Source organism: Physcomitrium patens, chromosome 9 (genome assembly GCF_059467195.1).
Source record: "Physcomitrium patens ecotype Gransden chromosome 9, ASM5946719v1, whole genome shotgun sequence".
Taxonomy (NCBI): Eukaryota; Viridiplantae; Streptophyta; class Bryopsida; order Funariales; family Funariaceae; genus Physcomitrium; species Physcomitrium patens.
The window spans coordinates 4,339,524-4,356,241 of NC_143418.1; the positions used below are offsets into that span (position 1 = coordinate 4,339,524).

Here is a 16,718-nt window from a genome sequence, read left to right on the forward strand (position 1 = left end):
CTTAACCATTTATTCCACTAACAACCTACTATTACCAACTAAATTGCCTAACCATCAGTCTAATTCTTAAGATTGTCAATAACCAACTAGTAACTTACCAAAAAGTTTATTTATTTATTCTAGAGACCTGAATCGGTTCTGCACCCCAATAAGGTACCAATTACGGAGGCTTCAATTCCATGTCAAGCTGTTCCATTCTCTACATAGTTTCAAAAAACGTCCTTTCTATTAAAAGATCCTCTAAGAGGCATGAATTCCAAAGAACCAATATCAACCTAATTGAAAGAAAAATCTTACCCATTGAAAGAACCAATTTTACAGGCTCCGTGAAATTTAGTTCCAATAGCTTTACCAATTTCCAATATAGAGAAAACCAATTTACCTATGTCGGTGTCTAGGACTGAGAAGAAAAAATAGACATTGAGAATTTCGACTAATACAAAACCATATGATATTCTAAAAGATTTGGACACCATACAGTCCACGATCTCTATGAAGCAACTATTGGCGGTAGCACCTGAGTGCTGAACTATCTTGAATTCTTCATTAATTTGTCGCTGATCTCGAAATAAAGAAATCAGAGAAGTAAGTTTGAATCCCAATCTGGGTGCACCAATGATTGATGTCTCAATTGATGGAGTGTTATTATCGGGAGTGCAAGTAGATGGAGGATCTAGTGTAAATCTTATGAATGCCGCTACAATGGAGGAGTTGGGTTTGGATCACTTATTACCTACTACAATACTTTTGAGAATGGCTGATTTCAGTCGAGTTAAACCTATGGATATTTTCCAAAGTATTGATATAGTAATTGCAAGAATTACCTACAAAATTGATTATATTGTTGTTCAATTTCAAAGCTCTATATTATCATACATAATTTTATTAGGACAACCATAGCTGTATCAAGCTAAAGCTTGAAATGACTGGGGCCATAATACATTGACAATTGAGAAAGGTAATGATAAAATTGTGCTTCAAATGTACCTTGTCCAATATCATAGAGAAACTTAAGTTGCTAGTTCAGAATTCATGTTGGATTGTGAAGATGAGTCTACAGAAGAAGAAATTGATGCACTTGACCCAATTTATGTTGATACAAGGCAAGTTGTTGAGTACACTAGAATGAAATATTAGTGCAAGGAACCAAGAGAGTACTTAGTTCTTCTGGATGTTATTAACGATTCTGATCATATGATTGCATATTTGATGAATAGACAAGATGTTAATCACATTAGTGCTATTGAACTGGAGTTGAAAAGTTTTAATTTGTCGAATTTTATGAAAGATTTTGAAATTGAGTAAAATATTATTCTAGATACTCTTGAAATTCTACGATATCAATCAATTAATTTAGGTACAAGGGAGGCTCCCCAAATCATTCAGATTTATGATGTTATAAAAGGCAAAGAGAAAGAAATTTGGATGGATTACTTTTTAATATATAAAACTACTTTCGTATGGTCGTATGTAGATTTAAAAGGAATTCCAGCTAAAATTTGTGAGCATCGAATTATATTGGAAGAGAATGCTACACCAGTACGCCAAAGATAACATCGATTTAATCCAAAATTCTCACTTATGGTAAAAGAAGAGTTGAATAAACTCTTGAAGGTTGGATTTATCTATCCAATTTCTTTCAATGAATGGATTTCACTAATTGTTATGGTACTGAAAAAGAATGGAAAAGTTTGCATCTGTGAAGATTTCCGTAAATTAAATGCTGCTATCAAGAAGGATTATTTTTTTTTTACCATTCACGGATAGTATATTGGATGCTGTAGCTAGACATGAATGTTATTCATTTCTTGATGGATTCTTCGATTATAATCAAGTTAAGATTACAAAAGAAGACCAATTAAAAACTACTTTTACTACGGATTGGGGGATCTTTGCCTATAAGGTTATGCCATTTGAGCTTTGTAATGCACTAGCTACATTTCAAAGGATAATGACGCAAGTGTTCCAAGATTATCTACGAATTTTAATGTAAATATTTCTAGATGTTTTTTGTACATTTAATACGAGAGCCAGGTATTTAGAATATCTAGATCAATGTTTGAATCAATGTGCCAAATATGGAATTTCTTTAAATTCAGAAAAATACCAATTTGGTGTGCCTTTTGATAAACTGTTGGATCATATAGTTTTGATGGCAGGCATTGCTACAGATCCGGATAAAATAAAGATTATAGTAGAATTAAAGCAACTAGATACTGTTACAAGTGTTCGAGCATTTATTGGCCATATCAATTATTATCACCGATTTATCTATCTATTTGCAGTTATATGCCTTCTCTTGACAAATCTCTTAAAGAAACCACCAACTGATAGGACCAGTCCATTTTGGACACAGGAATGTACAATTGCATTGAAAACATTGAAACAAAAATTGGTTTCAACACCAATATTGGTGGCACCTTGTTCGACAAAACCATTCCAAGTTTATGTGGATGCATCTAATATCACGATTGATTCTGTACTAAGCTAAAAAGATGATCGAGGTTTTTATCATCCTATTTATTATGTAAGTTGTCAATTGGTAGCAGCTGAAAGAAATTATACAACAATCAAAAGAGAAGCATTGGAGATGATTTATTCCGTACAAAAGTTTTGACATTATCTTCTTGGTTATAAATTTGTTTTCCATGTCGACCATGATGCTTCAAAATATATGATTAATAAGCCTCAATTGAGTGGTCGTATTGTACGATGGATTTTACTATTACAAGAATTTGACTTTACTATTCAGATAAGACCAGGAAAATCACATTCCAATGCAGACCATTTATCTCAGTTATCGAATATATTGGATAATGAACCCATTAACGATGCACTACCTGATGTAAAACTGTTTGCGGTAGATGTAATTACTCTGGAGTATAGTGAAATAATTCAATACTTGACATTTCAAACCTTTCCACCCAATTTTAATGAAAAGCTTAAACGATGCTTAATATTAAAATATACACCTTATACGATGATTCGTATAGCTTTATATAAACAAGGCAAGGATGGAGTTTTACGATGTTATATTTATCAGACTGAAGTGCATACTATATTAGAAGGTTGTCACTTAGACAGTTGTGGTGGACTTTTTGTGGGGGACAGCATGGCTTGTAAAGCTTTATAGGCTGATTATTGGTGGCCAACAATGTTTTCAGATGCCCACCAATTCGTCCATCATTGTGACCTATGTCAAAGAACGGGTCGACCTACTAAAACTTCAGCAATGCCATTGGTACCAATTTTGGCTCAAGTACCTTTTGAAAAATAGGGAATTGATTTTATGGGACCAATTATACCAGCTTCGAGAAATGGACAAAAATGGTATATATTGGTAGCAACGGATTATGTAACAAAATAGGCTGAAGCCGTAGCTACAAAAACCGATAGTGCAAGTACAATAGCAACTTTTTTGTATGAAAATATTATTATATGGTTCGGTTGTCCATGAAAATTGATTAGTGATCGAAGAACTCATTTTATAAATAGTACAATCGAAGCACTCACAGCTAAATACAAGATAAAATATCAAAAGACTACACCGTATCACCCTAGAGCCAATAGACAAATGGAAAAGACTAATAGAATTTTATGTAAAATCTTAACAAAAACAGTTTCAGGAGCGGGAACAGATTGGGATATTAAGTTGTTTACAACTTTATAGGCATACCATACTGCATATAAAATTACTACCAATGCTACCCCTTTCTAATTGATTTATGGCCAGGAAATAATATTACCTATTGAATTGGAAGTCCAAAGTTTACGAATTGCTATAGATTCTAGATTGGAAGATCAGGATTCATTTTGGCACCATTTAGAAGAATTAGAAAAATTTGATGAAACTAAAGCCAATGCATTAATGATCATGGAAACTATACAAAAATGAAAGAAGATTTATTATGATAGTAAGCTTAGACCAAAGGCTTTTATGCCAAATGATTTAGTACTTCTTTATGATAGTCGATTTAAAAAATTTCCAAGAAAATTTCAAGTTCAATGGCATGGGCCATATCGAGTTATTGACGGATTTCCAAATGGTTCTATGCAATTGGAAGATTTTATGGATACTAAATTTACAACACAGATTAATGGTAATCACCTTAAACTTTACCATACATAAATCCGAGATGAGTTTTCTGTTCCAAAAAAGGGAGGGGGGAGTAAATAATGATAATGATAGGATATTTCATCATGACAAATCGTGGTAAATAAGGGAGAGTCGATCCAATTGATTAGAACATAGTAAGAAGTAGGAGGGGGACTCTTGAGAAGCATCATATTTTCTTTTGTACTTAAGGAGAAGATGGCGAACATGGTGTCTGAGAAAGCAAGGTTGGAGACCAATTGGAAAGAACGGCAAGAACAGCTGCAGGTAGAAGTTGCGATGTTATAGTCTAAACTAGCCACATTAGCGAAGGAGGCCAATAATTTAGTGCAGATCAATACACCAATTTCAGCAATAACACCTTCGAAGATACCTTTAAAATTGACAGAAGAATGGCAGAAGATGTTGGAGGAGTGTGACAATCAATTTGCCCGACGTGGATTTCAAGTACGGAAATTGGATTTGTTGAATGAAGATCTGATGGCACATTTGGATGGAGAATCCTTGAACATTGAGGTTGATGATGAAGATGTAAAGAAGAGAAGGTCACCAATTCAAAGGGTGGTAAGCCATTGCCATTGATTGAAGAAGCCAATGCTGCTACGTCTTTATAAGTTGAGGCTAAATATTGTTTGCGAGAACGCTGGACAGATAGAAGTGGAGTTATGTAGAATAGGCAAATAAACTTTGTGGTAAGTTACTAGTTGGTTATTGATAACCTTGAGAATTAGACTGATGGTTATGCAGTTTAGTTGATAACATTAGGTTGTTAGTGGAATAAATGGTTAAGAATTCAAAGGGTCATAACCTTTGGAATCTGCTAGCCAACGGTCCACCTTTTTGGTAGGATAAAGAAGTTTAAGAAAGAGAGATCGGGGCCAAACTATGATAGTCGTAAACCGAGGCAAGCTTGGTGCTACCTCTTTTTTATTTCTTTGTTGTTGACAAGTAATGGATAGTTTCTAAATACTAAGAAGTTAGTCTGGAATATCAGACTATGAGAGTCGTAAGTTGAGATATTGAATTTTGTGTGATGAATTGAGAAACTGAATACAATAGGTAAATTGGAGATCAGTAATTGAATATATATATAAACCACAAAGAAAGTAAGTGGGAGATGAATGGATAAGAATATCGAAGTATTATTGAATTGATAGTCATAGAATGGATTATGGGTTGAATTAAGACGGAAGTAGTAAGCCTTTGTGTTTTGTAGTTTGATAATTGATTTCAGATAGCCAAAGTATAGTCAATTGTAACACTAATAGACCCAATTCATATAACCAGTCTTTCCTCGTGTTTGAACCCACCTTTATTAGTTCAATTACTTTAGTATATTGAAGCTTGAACACAACAAGAACAACAATTATTAGATATCTTTTAAATGGATCCATTATTAAGCAAAATTGTTAATTATTTATAAATGTGAACCATGTTGATTTGGCTAGATCAAGCACATCAAGGATACATAATAGAGATGCATTGTGGTTGAATAATCCAACAAAGAAGATTTGTTAATTTGTTTAAGTGAAGAAATTATTGTTAAAGAATTTCTAACAACTAAGAAGAGAGACTTCTAAAGGTAAGTAGATATGATGCAAATAAAGAATCTAAAGATATTGGAGCTAGATATATGGAGAAAATAAGAACATATAATTTCTTTGTTGTAGATATCAAATGATTGTTGTATAACTTACTGTCAAACAAAGAAAATATTAGTTTATACAACTTTCAAAAAAATACTTATAAGAAAATTTTTAAGTAAGCTTTGGCTAAAGAGAAATGATGTATGAGTTAGCAGACTATGAAGACTCAAGCACATGCAAAGATGAAGCTATTTGGCTAAAGAAATAAAGGAACTACGAGCTCTAGATATGAAAATCAAACAAGAGACAAAGCAAGCAATGCCATCTAAGTCTTCTATAGAAGCAGTCTAAATAAGAAAAAGAAGAAAAGGTCCAAAAGTATGAAGAATATCACAAGATTGATCTATCAACAAATTGGCCATTACTTTGACAAAATAATGATTTTCAAGAACAAATGCCACTACAACTTTACTTGGTTTGATTTTTGTATGCAATAAGGCCTATGATGTTTGTGCGCAACAAAAATTATGATGTTTGTACAAAATGAGGCTCATGATAAGAAACTAAAAAGAGAATGTATGGAGTAGTGAAAGTCACCACACCATACTACATAATAGCAATAGAACATGCAGTATGGTATAGTAAAAATCAGCAAAAAAAATACTAATACATTTTTTTGCTAATTTAAAAAAAAAAAAAAAAAAAAAAAAAAAAAAAATCCAAGAACAATAACCCTGAAGGCCCATGTAAGAGGCATTGCTCCTTGACCTTGTCTATTAACTAGTCGGTGAGATCACCAAAGGAAGGATTGCCACCCCTTCCATAATTGTATCAAGTAGCAACGTCCACATAAAAATACCAAGCTAATCACAAGCCTCTACATTTTTTGGATGTCCATATAACAACATGACGTATATGTGTAACAACTTAGTATATTGAATACCTAGATTTTTATACCCTAAGAATTATAAGATATCTCTTCTATGTTTCCATATAAGAGCTATCTTTGTATTTATATTAATCCTTAATGAAGATCATTCTTTATCTTCTAGAAGTTGTAACCTTGATTTAAGTCTATGGAATTGAAATTTATATCAAAGTTATGATCAAACAATTAAACACTAAATCTATCTTTTGCATCTTTGTTCTTCAATCTCTTTTTTATATTTATTTATATCTTGTCAATATTGTAGTCCATTGATTATGTCCACTTCAAAGTAGATCATAACTTTCACTTGATGAACCTTGTTTTGTCTTCTTCAATCTTTTGTGGACTTTGTCAATCTTGTCTTCAAGGCTTTTTCTTCCTTGTGTTGAGAATCCCAAAGATCTTCATAAACCTTAACTTGTGATATTTACAACTTGTAAATGGATCAAAAGTATATAATAAAATAACATTAGAGTATGTCATTTGTAATCTCTTTATTATGATTTTCTTATAATAATTACAACATAATTTTGTAGCTATTTATAAATTTTTATAATAAATTACTTTTAATACTATTTAAACATAATAAAATTACTTTATTTCTAACTATTATAACTATCAAAGATGGTTTTAACTACCTTGTCTTTTTAACACATAGGTAATTAATTCCTTTTTCTTTTTACACTTATATATCTTTTCTTAATCTCATTTACACTAGCTTTCTTATATTTTTTTTTACACCAAGTCTTCTCTTCTTTTATAATGACTTTTTTCCTTCTTCTTCTTTTTATATTTAAAGTTCCTCTACAATATATCTCCTAAAGAAATTAAGATCTTTATTTTATTAATTAAATAATAAGTACAATTTCTAAAATTAATAGATGTGCTTGTAGCTTGAGCCTTATATTTAATAATCTATATGTATTTTTGCAATCCTTGTAATCTACATGGTTGTTTGTTATTGCATTTGATGGAACCAAATACCAAACATTGTCTTATATAATTTATATATATGTTTGCTTCTCCTATATTCAATTTCTTTTTAACTTGCATGTTATGGTTGTTCAAATTTTTAACATTTATATAAACAAAAAAATGTACATACTTATTTTATATGTCTGTAAAGTGTTGACTTCAAATTGGATCAATAAGATTATTGATGTTTTGTTAAATCAAACTACCAACATGATTAATCTTCTCCCTAATATTTTTATGTATATTAGAAAAGAAATAGACTTGGATTTTTATTGAATTTAATACCTTCCACATTAAATCAATCTTACTATAAAATATAAATACAAACTTATGAATAAAGCAAGTATCTAAAAATTTAACTAAGGTAATTGATCACTCTTATTAGTTTATATAGTTCCATATGTTTCTTTTTAGCTTGCTTGTGGTAGCTTTTAATTAATAAGGTAACTAACTAATCAACAATAAAAGTTCCATTGTCTTGGTTAATAAGCTTTCCAATTTCCTTAGAAACCGTCTTAATATTAAAATATAAATAATAATAAATTCACTATCATTACATTTGCACTTTAATTATTATTCTATAAAGAGTTTAAATGTTTTGAAACATGTTAAAATATTCATGTCCCTTATTGAAGATTCAAAAAAATTATTTAAAGATCAAGTCTAATTATAAGACAACCTTATGTACAAATTTGTGTTTTTTTACACTAATTTGAGTTTAAATGTATTATAATTGTAATATGTTGTACAATTATCTTTTACATTAAAGATACATTTATTCAATTTTGAATGTAATATTTATAGAAATGTATCTTAAATTGATTTTATGATTTCTTATTCTTAAATTTTGAAAGTATTTATAATATTAGAAAAAGAATTTTCACAAAGTTAATGATTTTTTTGTTATTAAACTTAAGTATTTTACATATTTTGGTATCTTATACATTTAATATTTACATAATTTAAACAATTAACCTGTTACGTATCTTTGTTTCATTTTTAAACTGTAACATGTTGAAATTTTTTATTAATGTGTTTTTTTTACATACGTCCCATATTTAGCTTTTAGCCTGCACAAGTAATCAGGATTATATTGAACTGCAAAAGTTATTTGAAACATCTCTTTTGTTGTTCGTCTCTCATGTAAACATCTTTACGTTTCATTACGTTTGCAAAAACTTGTCTGATTGAGCACAGAAATGGTATTCATAAACTCCAATTTCCTACAAGTAATTTACTTTGAAGTCTATTAATATTTCTTGGAATGGAATAGTATATTTCCATTTGCTCAAAAGAAGCATACAAGCCAGTTGTGACCAATGAGAGGACTGATGTACGTACTCTTAGCTGGAATTCATCTACACAAATTCCAGTAACATACAGATTAGGTCTGTACAGTGTCTCCAAACTTGAACGAGACACAACCGCTGCTACACCCCTCGCGTTCATTCCGACTGTTTTGAGGTTGTGAAGGATAACCGGATGAGGTTGTGGTTTTCCTAGCCAAACCAGCAGCAAAAAGCGCATTTCATTGATCACGTTTATATTAAATGCTTTGGCTTATCAGGAGGGGGATTGTAAAACTCACGTCTCATTCCCACACGTGGCCTTAAAAAGGGCAGCAAGATTTTAGTCAACATAAGAGACTCCAGCGCAAAGAGTAGACTGCTTATTGCACTTCACAGAAGAGCCCAAGCTCAGTGTCAGCTTGACCCCTTGCTTCATCTTCAGCTCTCATCTCTTCTCTCAAACAGGAGAATATTACAATGTTTCAATGACTAGCATCGAATTGAAACCATGTGTTATAAAAGAGAAACCGGTGTACTCAAGTCTATCATTGTCGTGACTCTGTACACTACGCTGGATGGAAGAAAATGCCGATATGTGCTTTTCTCTCTTTTCTTTGTGGGGCATAGGCCAAGAGGCACGTAGGTAGTCCGCAAAGCATTTTCTGCTCTAAGTTCCATGTTCTCATAGAATTTGTACAAGGAGCACAGGCAATAGAAACTCAAAAATGGGAACTCATGCTTGGCTTCGTTATCCAGCGGAGTTAAACAGGAAATATGGAAAGAGTTGGTATAGCCGAAAAGACATACTCAGTCATTGGTAAAGGTGGGAAGCGCCTGAAGGATGAACTTTCTGGCGTTTCTAGAAACAGGCGAAGAGGCCAGAGAGTTACTGCCACAACCACCATTAGATGAATTACTCGGCTCCCTGTTCCCACTATAACGAGGTGGAGTCACACGTTTCTGCTTTGGAGAGCTCGACTTCGTCACGGTACTTCGGCTTGGGGAACTGTCGCGAGTTTCATCTGCGTACTTTGTAAACTCCGGGGTGCCATCATCGTCAGCGACGTTAACCTTCGCCAACTCTAGTTCACTTTGGAGGTTTTTCCCTGAAAGTAGCTGGTAAGACTGCATAGCGGGCGTAAGCGGTGTTGGATGACCCTGGTCAGTGCATGATAGCTGGGATTGACGAGGCGTATCGAAGGGTGATCGCGGAGCAGGCTGCCTGAACCTTGGAGAGTGCGGTGACCAATGTCTGGAAAAAGATAATAATCTCATGTAAGCATCAGGTAATATTAAACCTCACTGATGTTCTTAATGATATGAGGCTGAAGTACTCCGTAGTCTTAAAATCAGGAGTTGAAGGATTGTCAACTTTCTCTTTGGAATGAGGTCATCCCGCTACCTCTCTTTCCACATACACACACAAGAATTGGTTTGACGAGTCAAGCAGAAAAAAATGAACTTAGAATACGAATTGCTTCAACTAACCCAACAGGCAATTAGACTTGAAGGATTTCCCCTAGTGGAGGAATCGGAAAAATAGTAACAAAGCCCTGTAGCTTCATATCTAGTGCAAGGAAATCCGTTGGAAGTGGTATAATAGTTACCTTGACGACGCGTGCCGTTGGTGCACATTCGTAGAAGCGGCGGCCTGGTAAGGGGATTCTGTCAGGTGACTGCTAAATGCAGGAGAAGCACCAGGCCGCTCTACTGTTATACAGGACGAGCCAGGTGTTGGTCGCAACGGAGCCAGAGTCTGCATCGGAGTGAGAGTGCAGAGGTCACCGAGACCATCCCAGCGAGGGGAGAGATGACCCATTCGCGCAAACGTAGGGGTTGTCATGGGGGAGTCTCCAGCTCCGCTCATAGAAAAATCTGCGTCACTATGACCCTGATAAGATGGCACTAGATGGAAAGCATCTAGTGCATGAGCGAACCTCGTCGGAGACTTGGAAGGTCGTGACACAGGCTGAGCAAGGGGTGAGTGACAAAGTTCATCCGAGGGATCGATTCGCTTGCGCAGTGAAGTTCTCAGACTGTGCATGGGTCGTCCATGCCTGCAAGAGCGACATGGCATCATATTAGCATCACTAAACTCTGTAGACATAGAATTACTATATATGACGAACGTGAGATGGAACATACTAATGGGCATATGGGAGAAGGAACTATCAAAAGCTATTCCTTTGTAATAAATCCAAGCAAAGATTTAACACGATACAATTTACTAGCACAGAATCACGTACAGGTCATATTCGAAGGTCGGAGTGTTTGGAGACAGATTTGGCTTTGTAGAATTATCACGTAATCTGTCGGTTTTCCCACTCATCCTATTGAGCAACTCGATGGGATCTTCAGACTGGGAATCCTCTCGAACGAAATTGGCCTGCTCACCGTCTTTCTCATCTCCCTCCGGCCCTACATTGCAACCGACATGAAACGAAGAACATGTCATTCCACTGCTATCCACGAGAAAAATACCTTTATGAACATTGACTCAATTGCAACTCCTGCAATCGACATAATTCCACCAAATGAGTCAACCAACAGCGGCGATAACAGAAGATTTTTCAGTGTAGAAATCAAACCTTCCTTCCTGCCATACTTATTCATGCAACCTTCACACCGACATCCTTCTGAACACCCAACGCCAGCCTGTCCAGCACAGCAACAATTCATTGAGTCTTCGAGAAGACATAGATGAGTTACACCACAACCAAGCAAGGAATACAAACCCGCACAAAGACCAATAACACCGTGTATACCTGGTAACATTCGCAGTACTTTTTGAGACAGAGGGACTTTTTGCAGTTACAACCACGCTTGTGTCTAGCCGAGGCAGGAGTATCAAGAACCTCGTCCTGTGCAAACGATTCCACATCAAGGTAAGAAAAAACACAACATGATTATTAATACTGACAATGATTGGTACGCTAAAAGTAGATGGTAGACCAGCTTCTGGTTCGAACTTACCCCAGGCACGGGGGAGGACTCTGCACCTTGAACAATCTTGGGGGCAAAAGCTAAAGGATTGCGAGATTCAATTTGTTGTCTTGTGTTAATGACTGTCTCTATGTACTCAGGCTTATTGAAGCAATCGCGGCACGCACATGAACCTACGCAATATAGACCCGCGGCAAAGCATTCACAGTACCTGCCAAGCAGCACAGAAGACCGAAGATTATTGCATCAGCAGGCAATAACAAAAAATAAAAAGAATAATAATCAGTAAAAATGAAAAAATAAATCACTGTGAGACAGGTCACTGGGAGCACAGCCGGAATTAGTATGTCAAGACTGTGACTGAAAGATCAACTGGAAATAGCAACAAAAAAAGCTAATGCAGACAGTTAAAAATTGATAAACTCACAATTTGAGGCATTTAGATTTCTTGCAGTTACACCGCTTACAGCCATCCCCTGATCTTTCGCTCTGAGAAGACACAGTAGATTTCCGCCTAGACAGCCTGGAACACAATGTCAGGTGAATCCCTTCACTACTCACCTGTTCAATCGCAGTACATGCATAGAGGACAGCACACAATATCGAACCCCTAGAGCAGAAGGAAACAACATCCAGTTTGTGAAGCTCACCGTCTTCTTTTCGCGCTCTGCGGGCTGTCCAGAAGTTCATCCACAGCTTCACCCTCCGGTTGTTGCATCAACTCTTGGTGATGAGGCTGAGGTCGTTTCTGACCCCTAGGGCTAACAAGCCTTGGTAAATGAGCTGCTGGGGTCAGTGAGAACGGCTCTTCCAATGGTGATAAATTTTCAATGTTAAGGGAAGTGAAGTCGGGAGCTGGAATATTAACTCTCTTGATGCTACTGGCAGGTAACGTAGTTTCAGCACCATTTAACTCCATCAGAGTCCTTGAATCCACTTGAGAATGATAATCAAGTTTTTTCGTCAATCCATTGTTTGAATTATCTAAGGCTTGTCTGTCAACTCCTGAATTAAAGTTTTGATTCAGATTTGCAGAATACCCTGTGCTGCCAAGCCCTTCACTAAGCGAATCTTCCGTGAGATCCGTCCGGGCCACAGGTTGTAATCCTAAAACTGTTGCCAACACTCCCTTGGAGCTTTCTCCCCTAACAGACGAATAATCCCGCTTGAAGGACATTGAGCTAGTCAAAGAATTCAAGTGAAGTCCAATACCAGTCGGTCGATTGCGAGGACTACGTCTCACACCTTCCGGTGGAGTACCTGCAGGTGATGCTCCTGAATTTTGCACCTTCCGAGAATGTGCTTCCCCTGTCTTAGCATTCAATACGTCCATGTTCTTCTGATGTGAGCAGCTTGTGAGTGGCAACTTCGCCGTGGTTCCAAAAGTGTCCGCACATACTGGGGACCCTGCCTCTGACATAATTACGAAACAGTAGTTAGCTCAGAACCCAGGTCGCCAGATAGAAATGAATCGTTGGACGGTTCAACTAATTGAGGCAAGATACAGCGATAATCATTCTCAACTAGTTGAAGTCGGTCCTACATTCAAAACTCACCCCTGGTATGTAGGCCGGAGTCTGAGTCTACTCTGGAAGTGTCGTTGGAATTAGAAAAATCATTTGGAGGTGCTCGCACTCGGGTTGTTGTTGCATCTGAAGATGCGGGAGCAACATCGCCGAAACCAGATACGTTACTGTCATCCGCAACGCTGATTCCACTGCAATCTTTTAGCCTACTACCTAGGGATTTTCTCCCGCTCATGCTGCCAAGACTTTTTCTTCTAGCTACAGAAGCATCGAAGTCAAGACACCGTCGTCTAAAGCCCCGCTGGCCAGCATTATCCACCTGCAGATGTTGCACTACCAAGTCAGATAATAGCTTAAGTTGACAACAAGCAGAGTAGTTTGGATTGAGATGTGTAAGATCGAAGTAACAGATACAGATGGCTTTGACATGGACATGACAGACACTGGCCAACTCAACTCGCAGTCACATTACATGACAGACCCAAGGGTCGAAGAAGCGGAGGTAGTTACTGCTAATCGAGAGGTCGTAATCCAAGCATCAAAGATGTGAAAACATCCAAGATCCACCGTACCCTTTGAGAGAGAACAGACTGTTGATGGTTAACATTTTCAGTTGCTAAGATTGTGTCTGTGTCGTGTCCATCCTCAGTTGAAGGAACAAGTCCGGACTTAGGAGTGATAGCATCAACCATACGCTTTTCTTGTTTCACGACTCTTTCATTAATCATGTCAGACGGTTTCACAGAATATCCTGGTGTAGGTCGTAATGGCAATCTAGGGACAACCACCTCACTTGAATCCTCTGACCACTCTTCGCCGGTGTCCTGTCCTAGATCTTGATTTCCAGCAAGAAAATATGCCATAGCAGTAGTCTCACGGTCAAGTTCTGGACTCCCTTTAGCAACGGTACTGAAGCTCAATCCATGGTCTTCAATGTGAGAACTGGATGTAACAGATACGCGTCTATGGTCACTCTGCTCATGACATTTTGACTCTTGGCTAGGAAGCACACAGTCAATAGGATGTGATATTAAACTAGAAGTGGATTGTCTTCTTTCAGTGGCGTAATTGTGCTCAGTCCTTGTTACTTCCAACATTTCATCTTTTCCATCAATGCAGCTAACCACTTCTGAGGGCATCGCTGCAGAGACAGCCGGATCCAACTGATGATAATCTGTAAACTGAGTTTGAAATCTGGCATTGACAACCGCTGTTCTGTCCATTTCACAGGATGCGGGTTCCGGTTTCAGATGTATGGAGCTCCCGAATTTCCCTTGGCCACCAGGATCTTCAGCCACGTACACGTCATCACGAGATACTTCGACCTTCGCGCCATCAGATTGTGACGAAGCCAGTGCCTCTGTTTGCCGTCTTGAACAAGGAGTTACTTGATGATCACCAGAACTCCGCTTCAGTGGCGACGATGAAGGTGCACCATCGGAAAGAGTACTTCGGGAGAATGTGGGAGTTTGATGCCATCCAAGACTCTCTCGACCTTCAGCTTGGGCTTGAGCTGAAAATCGTTCCGCAGCCACAAACCTGTTCAGAGATCCCGTTTAGATTGGCCGTGTTGTAGACTGAGCTGAAGTCAGATTCGCAACAAGAAACTTGGACAACCCAGCAGACTCATCGGGCATAGGAGTAGGAAAAATGGCAAAGGCGCATGACAATTTTATAGTGTAAGCTGCATCGCCCGTACCTCTTCAGTGAACTTGATGAGGACCTTCTAGCACTGCGCGGAGAGGCAAAGATTCTGTGCTCTTGAGGAAACGTCATTTCGTTGTATGTCTGAGCATGATGAACCGACTTTGCTGGTTGGATTGGCGACAGTTCGCACAAATACTTAAACAGAGGAGAATCCTGCACACTCAACTACACTAGGCTAAGAAAGTGGGTTTGGTTATCACCGCAGCAGAATAAATGCATTGACCGGTTTTCAGGCCCGATGTGAGTAGCATTTTTCGATTGTGCAGACGCGCACCCTCTCTGGTGATACTTTGCAACATTGACATCAGCACGTCAGGGGCCGCACAATCAGCGAAGGTACAATGCACCCACGAAAATGGGGATCGTGTAGCCGCTTACACCAGGCTCGACAAAAGCGAAATTCATTTCGCGCCACCATGTTCAGGCGGTTAATGATACCAGAGGCTTACAGTCGACAAGAAGGTTCAGTAAGAAGAGCCTTCGCCTTGGGGTGTGACCTGTGTATCACATTTCCGGCGAGGCCATGAAGGAAAAGCACTGATGTAATGATGTGTACATTTTTCATGAGAGTTGCAGGGTGAATCGCACACACACCTGCATATCAGAGACAGGCGGAATGGGCTCTCGTCGAGCAGGTGACCCCATGTCGGGACCACTCTCTAATTCCCTATCAACCTTCTCGGGCGCCGCTTTAATGCCTCGTGTCATCATTTCAACTTGCTTGAAACAGAGGTTAAAATGTCGGGAAACGAGAAAATATTGTGTCAAGATTATGAAGTTATCCTGAGCTGTTCCAGTGCCTCCTCCACAGGCCTTCCTCTATTTCTCACATCGGAGCTACACCTTCCTCTACTGAGTCGCATCGTGCTCCCTAGACTACCAGGTACCATAAACAACAAAGGCCGGCATGTTTTCATTGCCAAGAACCAGCACGAAGGTGCTCATGTCAGATCATATACATGTCACAGGCGAACTAAGAGCCCGGCCACATGATTCTTCATACCACTTTATCCCACGCTCCATTCAGTTTCAAAACCCCCACCACCCACACTCCAGCCAAAACTTATTTCTAAATCCCGAAGTACAACACTCCACAAAATACTGATCCTTGATACACCTCTAATCGGCTTATTACACTCTTCCACATACACTACCAATACACTCGCATCAAAACAAAAACACAGCACGGGGAGGGGGGGGGGAGAGAGAGAGAGAGAGAGAGAGTTCAAATCGGACTCTCCAGTAACTCCGAAAAAATCCTTCACAACAATGTGCACAACCCACTACTCCCTCAACAGATCCGTCGCTTCTAAGGAGCAAACTCTAGAGCCACAGGGAGCGGGAAAGACGACCCCATCTCACCATCACGGCAGACTTTCTAGGGCGGGAGGGCCATCTCGCTCAGAGACGTCAACACATCAACAAGTAATGAAGCCGCAGAAGAGGAGGGACAGAGCGCAGGCAACGAGGACAACTCCCAGCCTGGCTCAGGCAAAGGCGTATGAGTGGGACAGGGGGAGGTTAAGCAACCAAGGCACTCCCTCCCCCAGCCTCCTGCTTGCCATGATCCACCACCACCAGCAATCGACAACACCATCACCCAGTTGAAAGAATGTCCCTCCTCCTCCCCCTCCTCTCCTCTTCCACTTC

General features: G+C 38.1%; 1 protein-coding gene across 2 annotated transcripts; it reads right to left on the reverse strand.

The window, feature by feature from the left end:
• Positions 1-9,230: 9,230 nt before the first annotated feature.
• LOC112286675 (uncharacterized) lies at positions 9,231-15,797 on the reverse strand. 2 transcript variants are annotated; one of them, XM_024528798.3, is made up of 12 exons: positions 15,663-15,797; positions 15,061-15,221; positions 13,934-14,900; positions 13,392-13,680; positions 12,486-13,248; positions 12,263-12,349; positions 11,866-12,046; positions 11,658-11,753; positions 11,481-11,547; positions 11,139-11,310; positions 10,500-10,949; positions 9,231-10,144 (listed from the first exon to the last, which is right to left on the reverse strand). In XM_024528798.3, exons 1-12 carry the CDS (start codon positions 15,777-15,779, stop codon positions 9,700-9,702), a joined length of 3,795 nt encoding a protein of 1,264 aa, XP_024384566.1. In that variant the 5' UTR covers positions 15,780-15,797; the 3' UTR covers positions 9,231-9,699. The 2 variants fall into 2 exon arrangements, with proteins under 2 accessions (XP_024384566.1, XP_024384565.1); XM_024528797.3 differs by having other exon boundaries at positions 12,263-12,358.
• Between the last annotated feature and the right edge of the window lie 921 nt (positions 15,798-16,718).

Bases quoted from the DNA above. Each gene is read 5' to 3' on its own strand.
- LOC112286675 (XM_024528797.3), bottom strand. From the start codon at position 15,779: ATGATGACACGAGGCATTAAAGCGGCGCCCGAGAAGGTTGATAGGGAA. The intron at 12,359-12,485 runs GTGAGCTTCACA...ATTGTGTTCCAG, and splicing joins CAGAGCGCGAAAAGAAGACG to GCTGTCTAGGCGGAAATCTA. The intron at 10,145-10,499 runs GTAACTATTATA...ATCTTTTTCCAG, and splicing joins CAACGGCACGCGTCGTCAAG to ACATTGGTCACCGCACTCTC.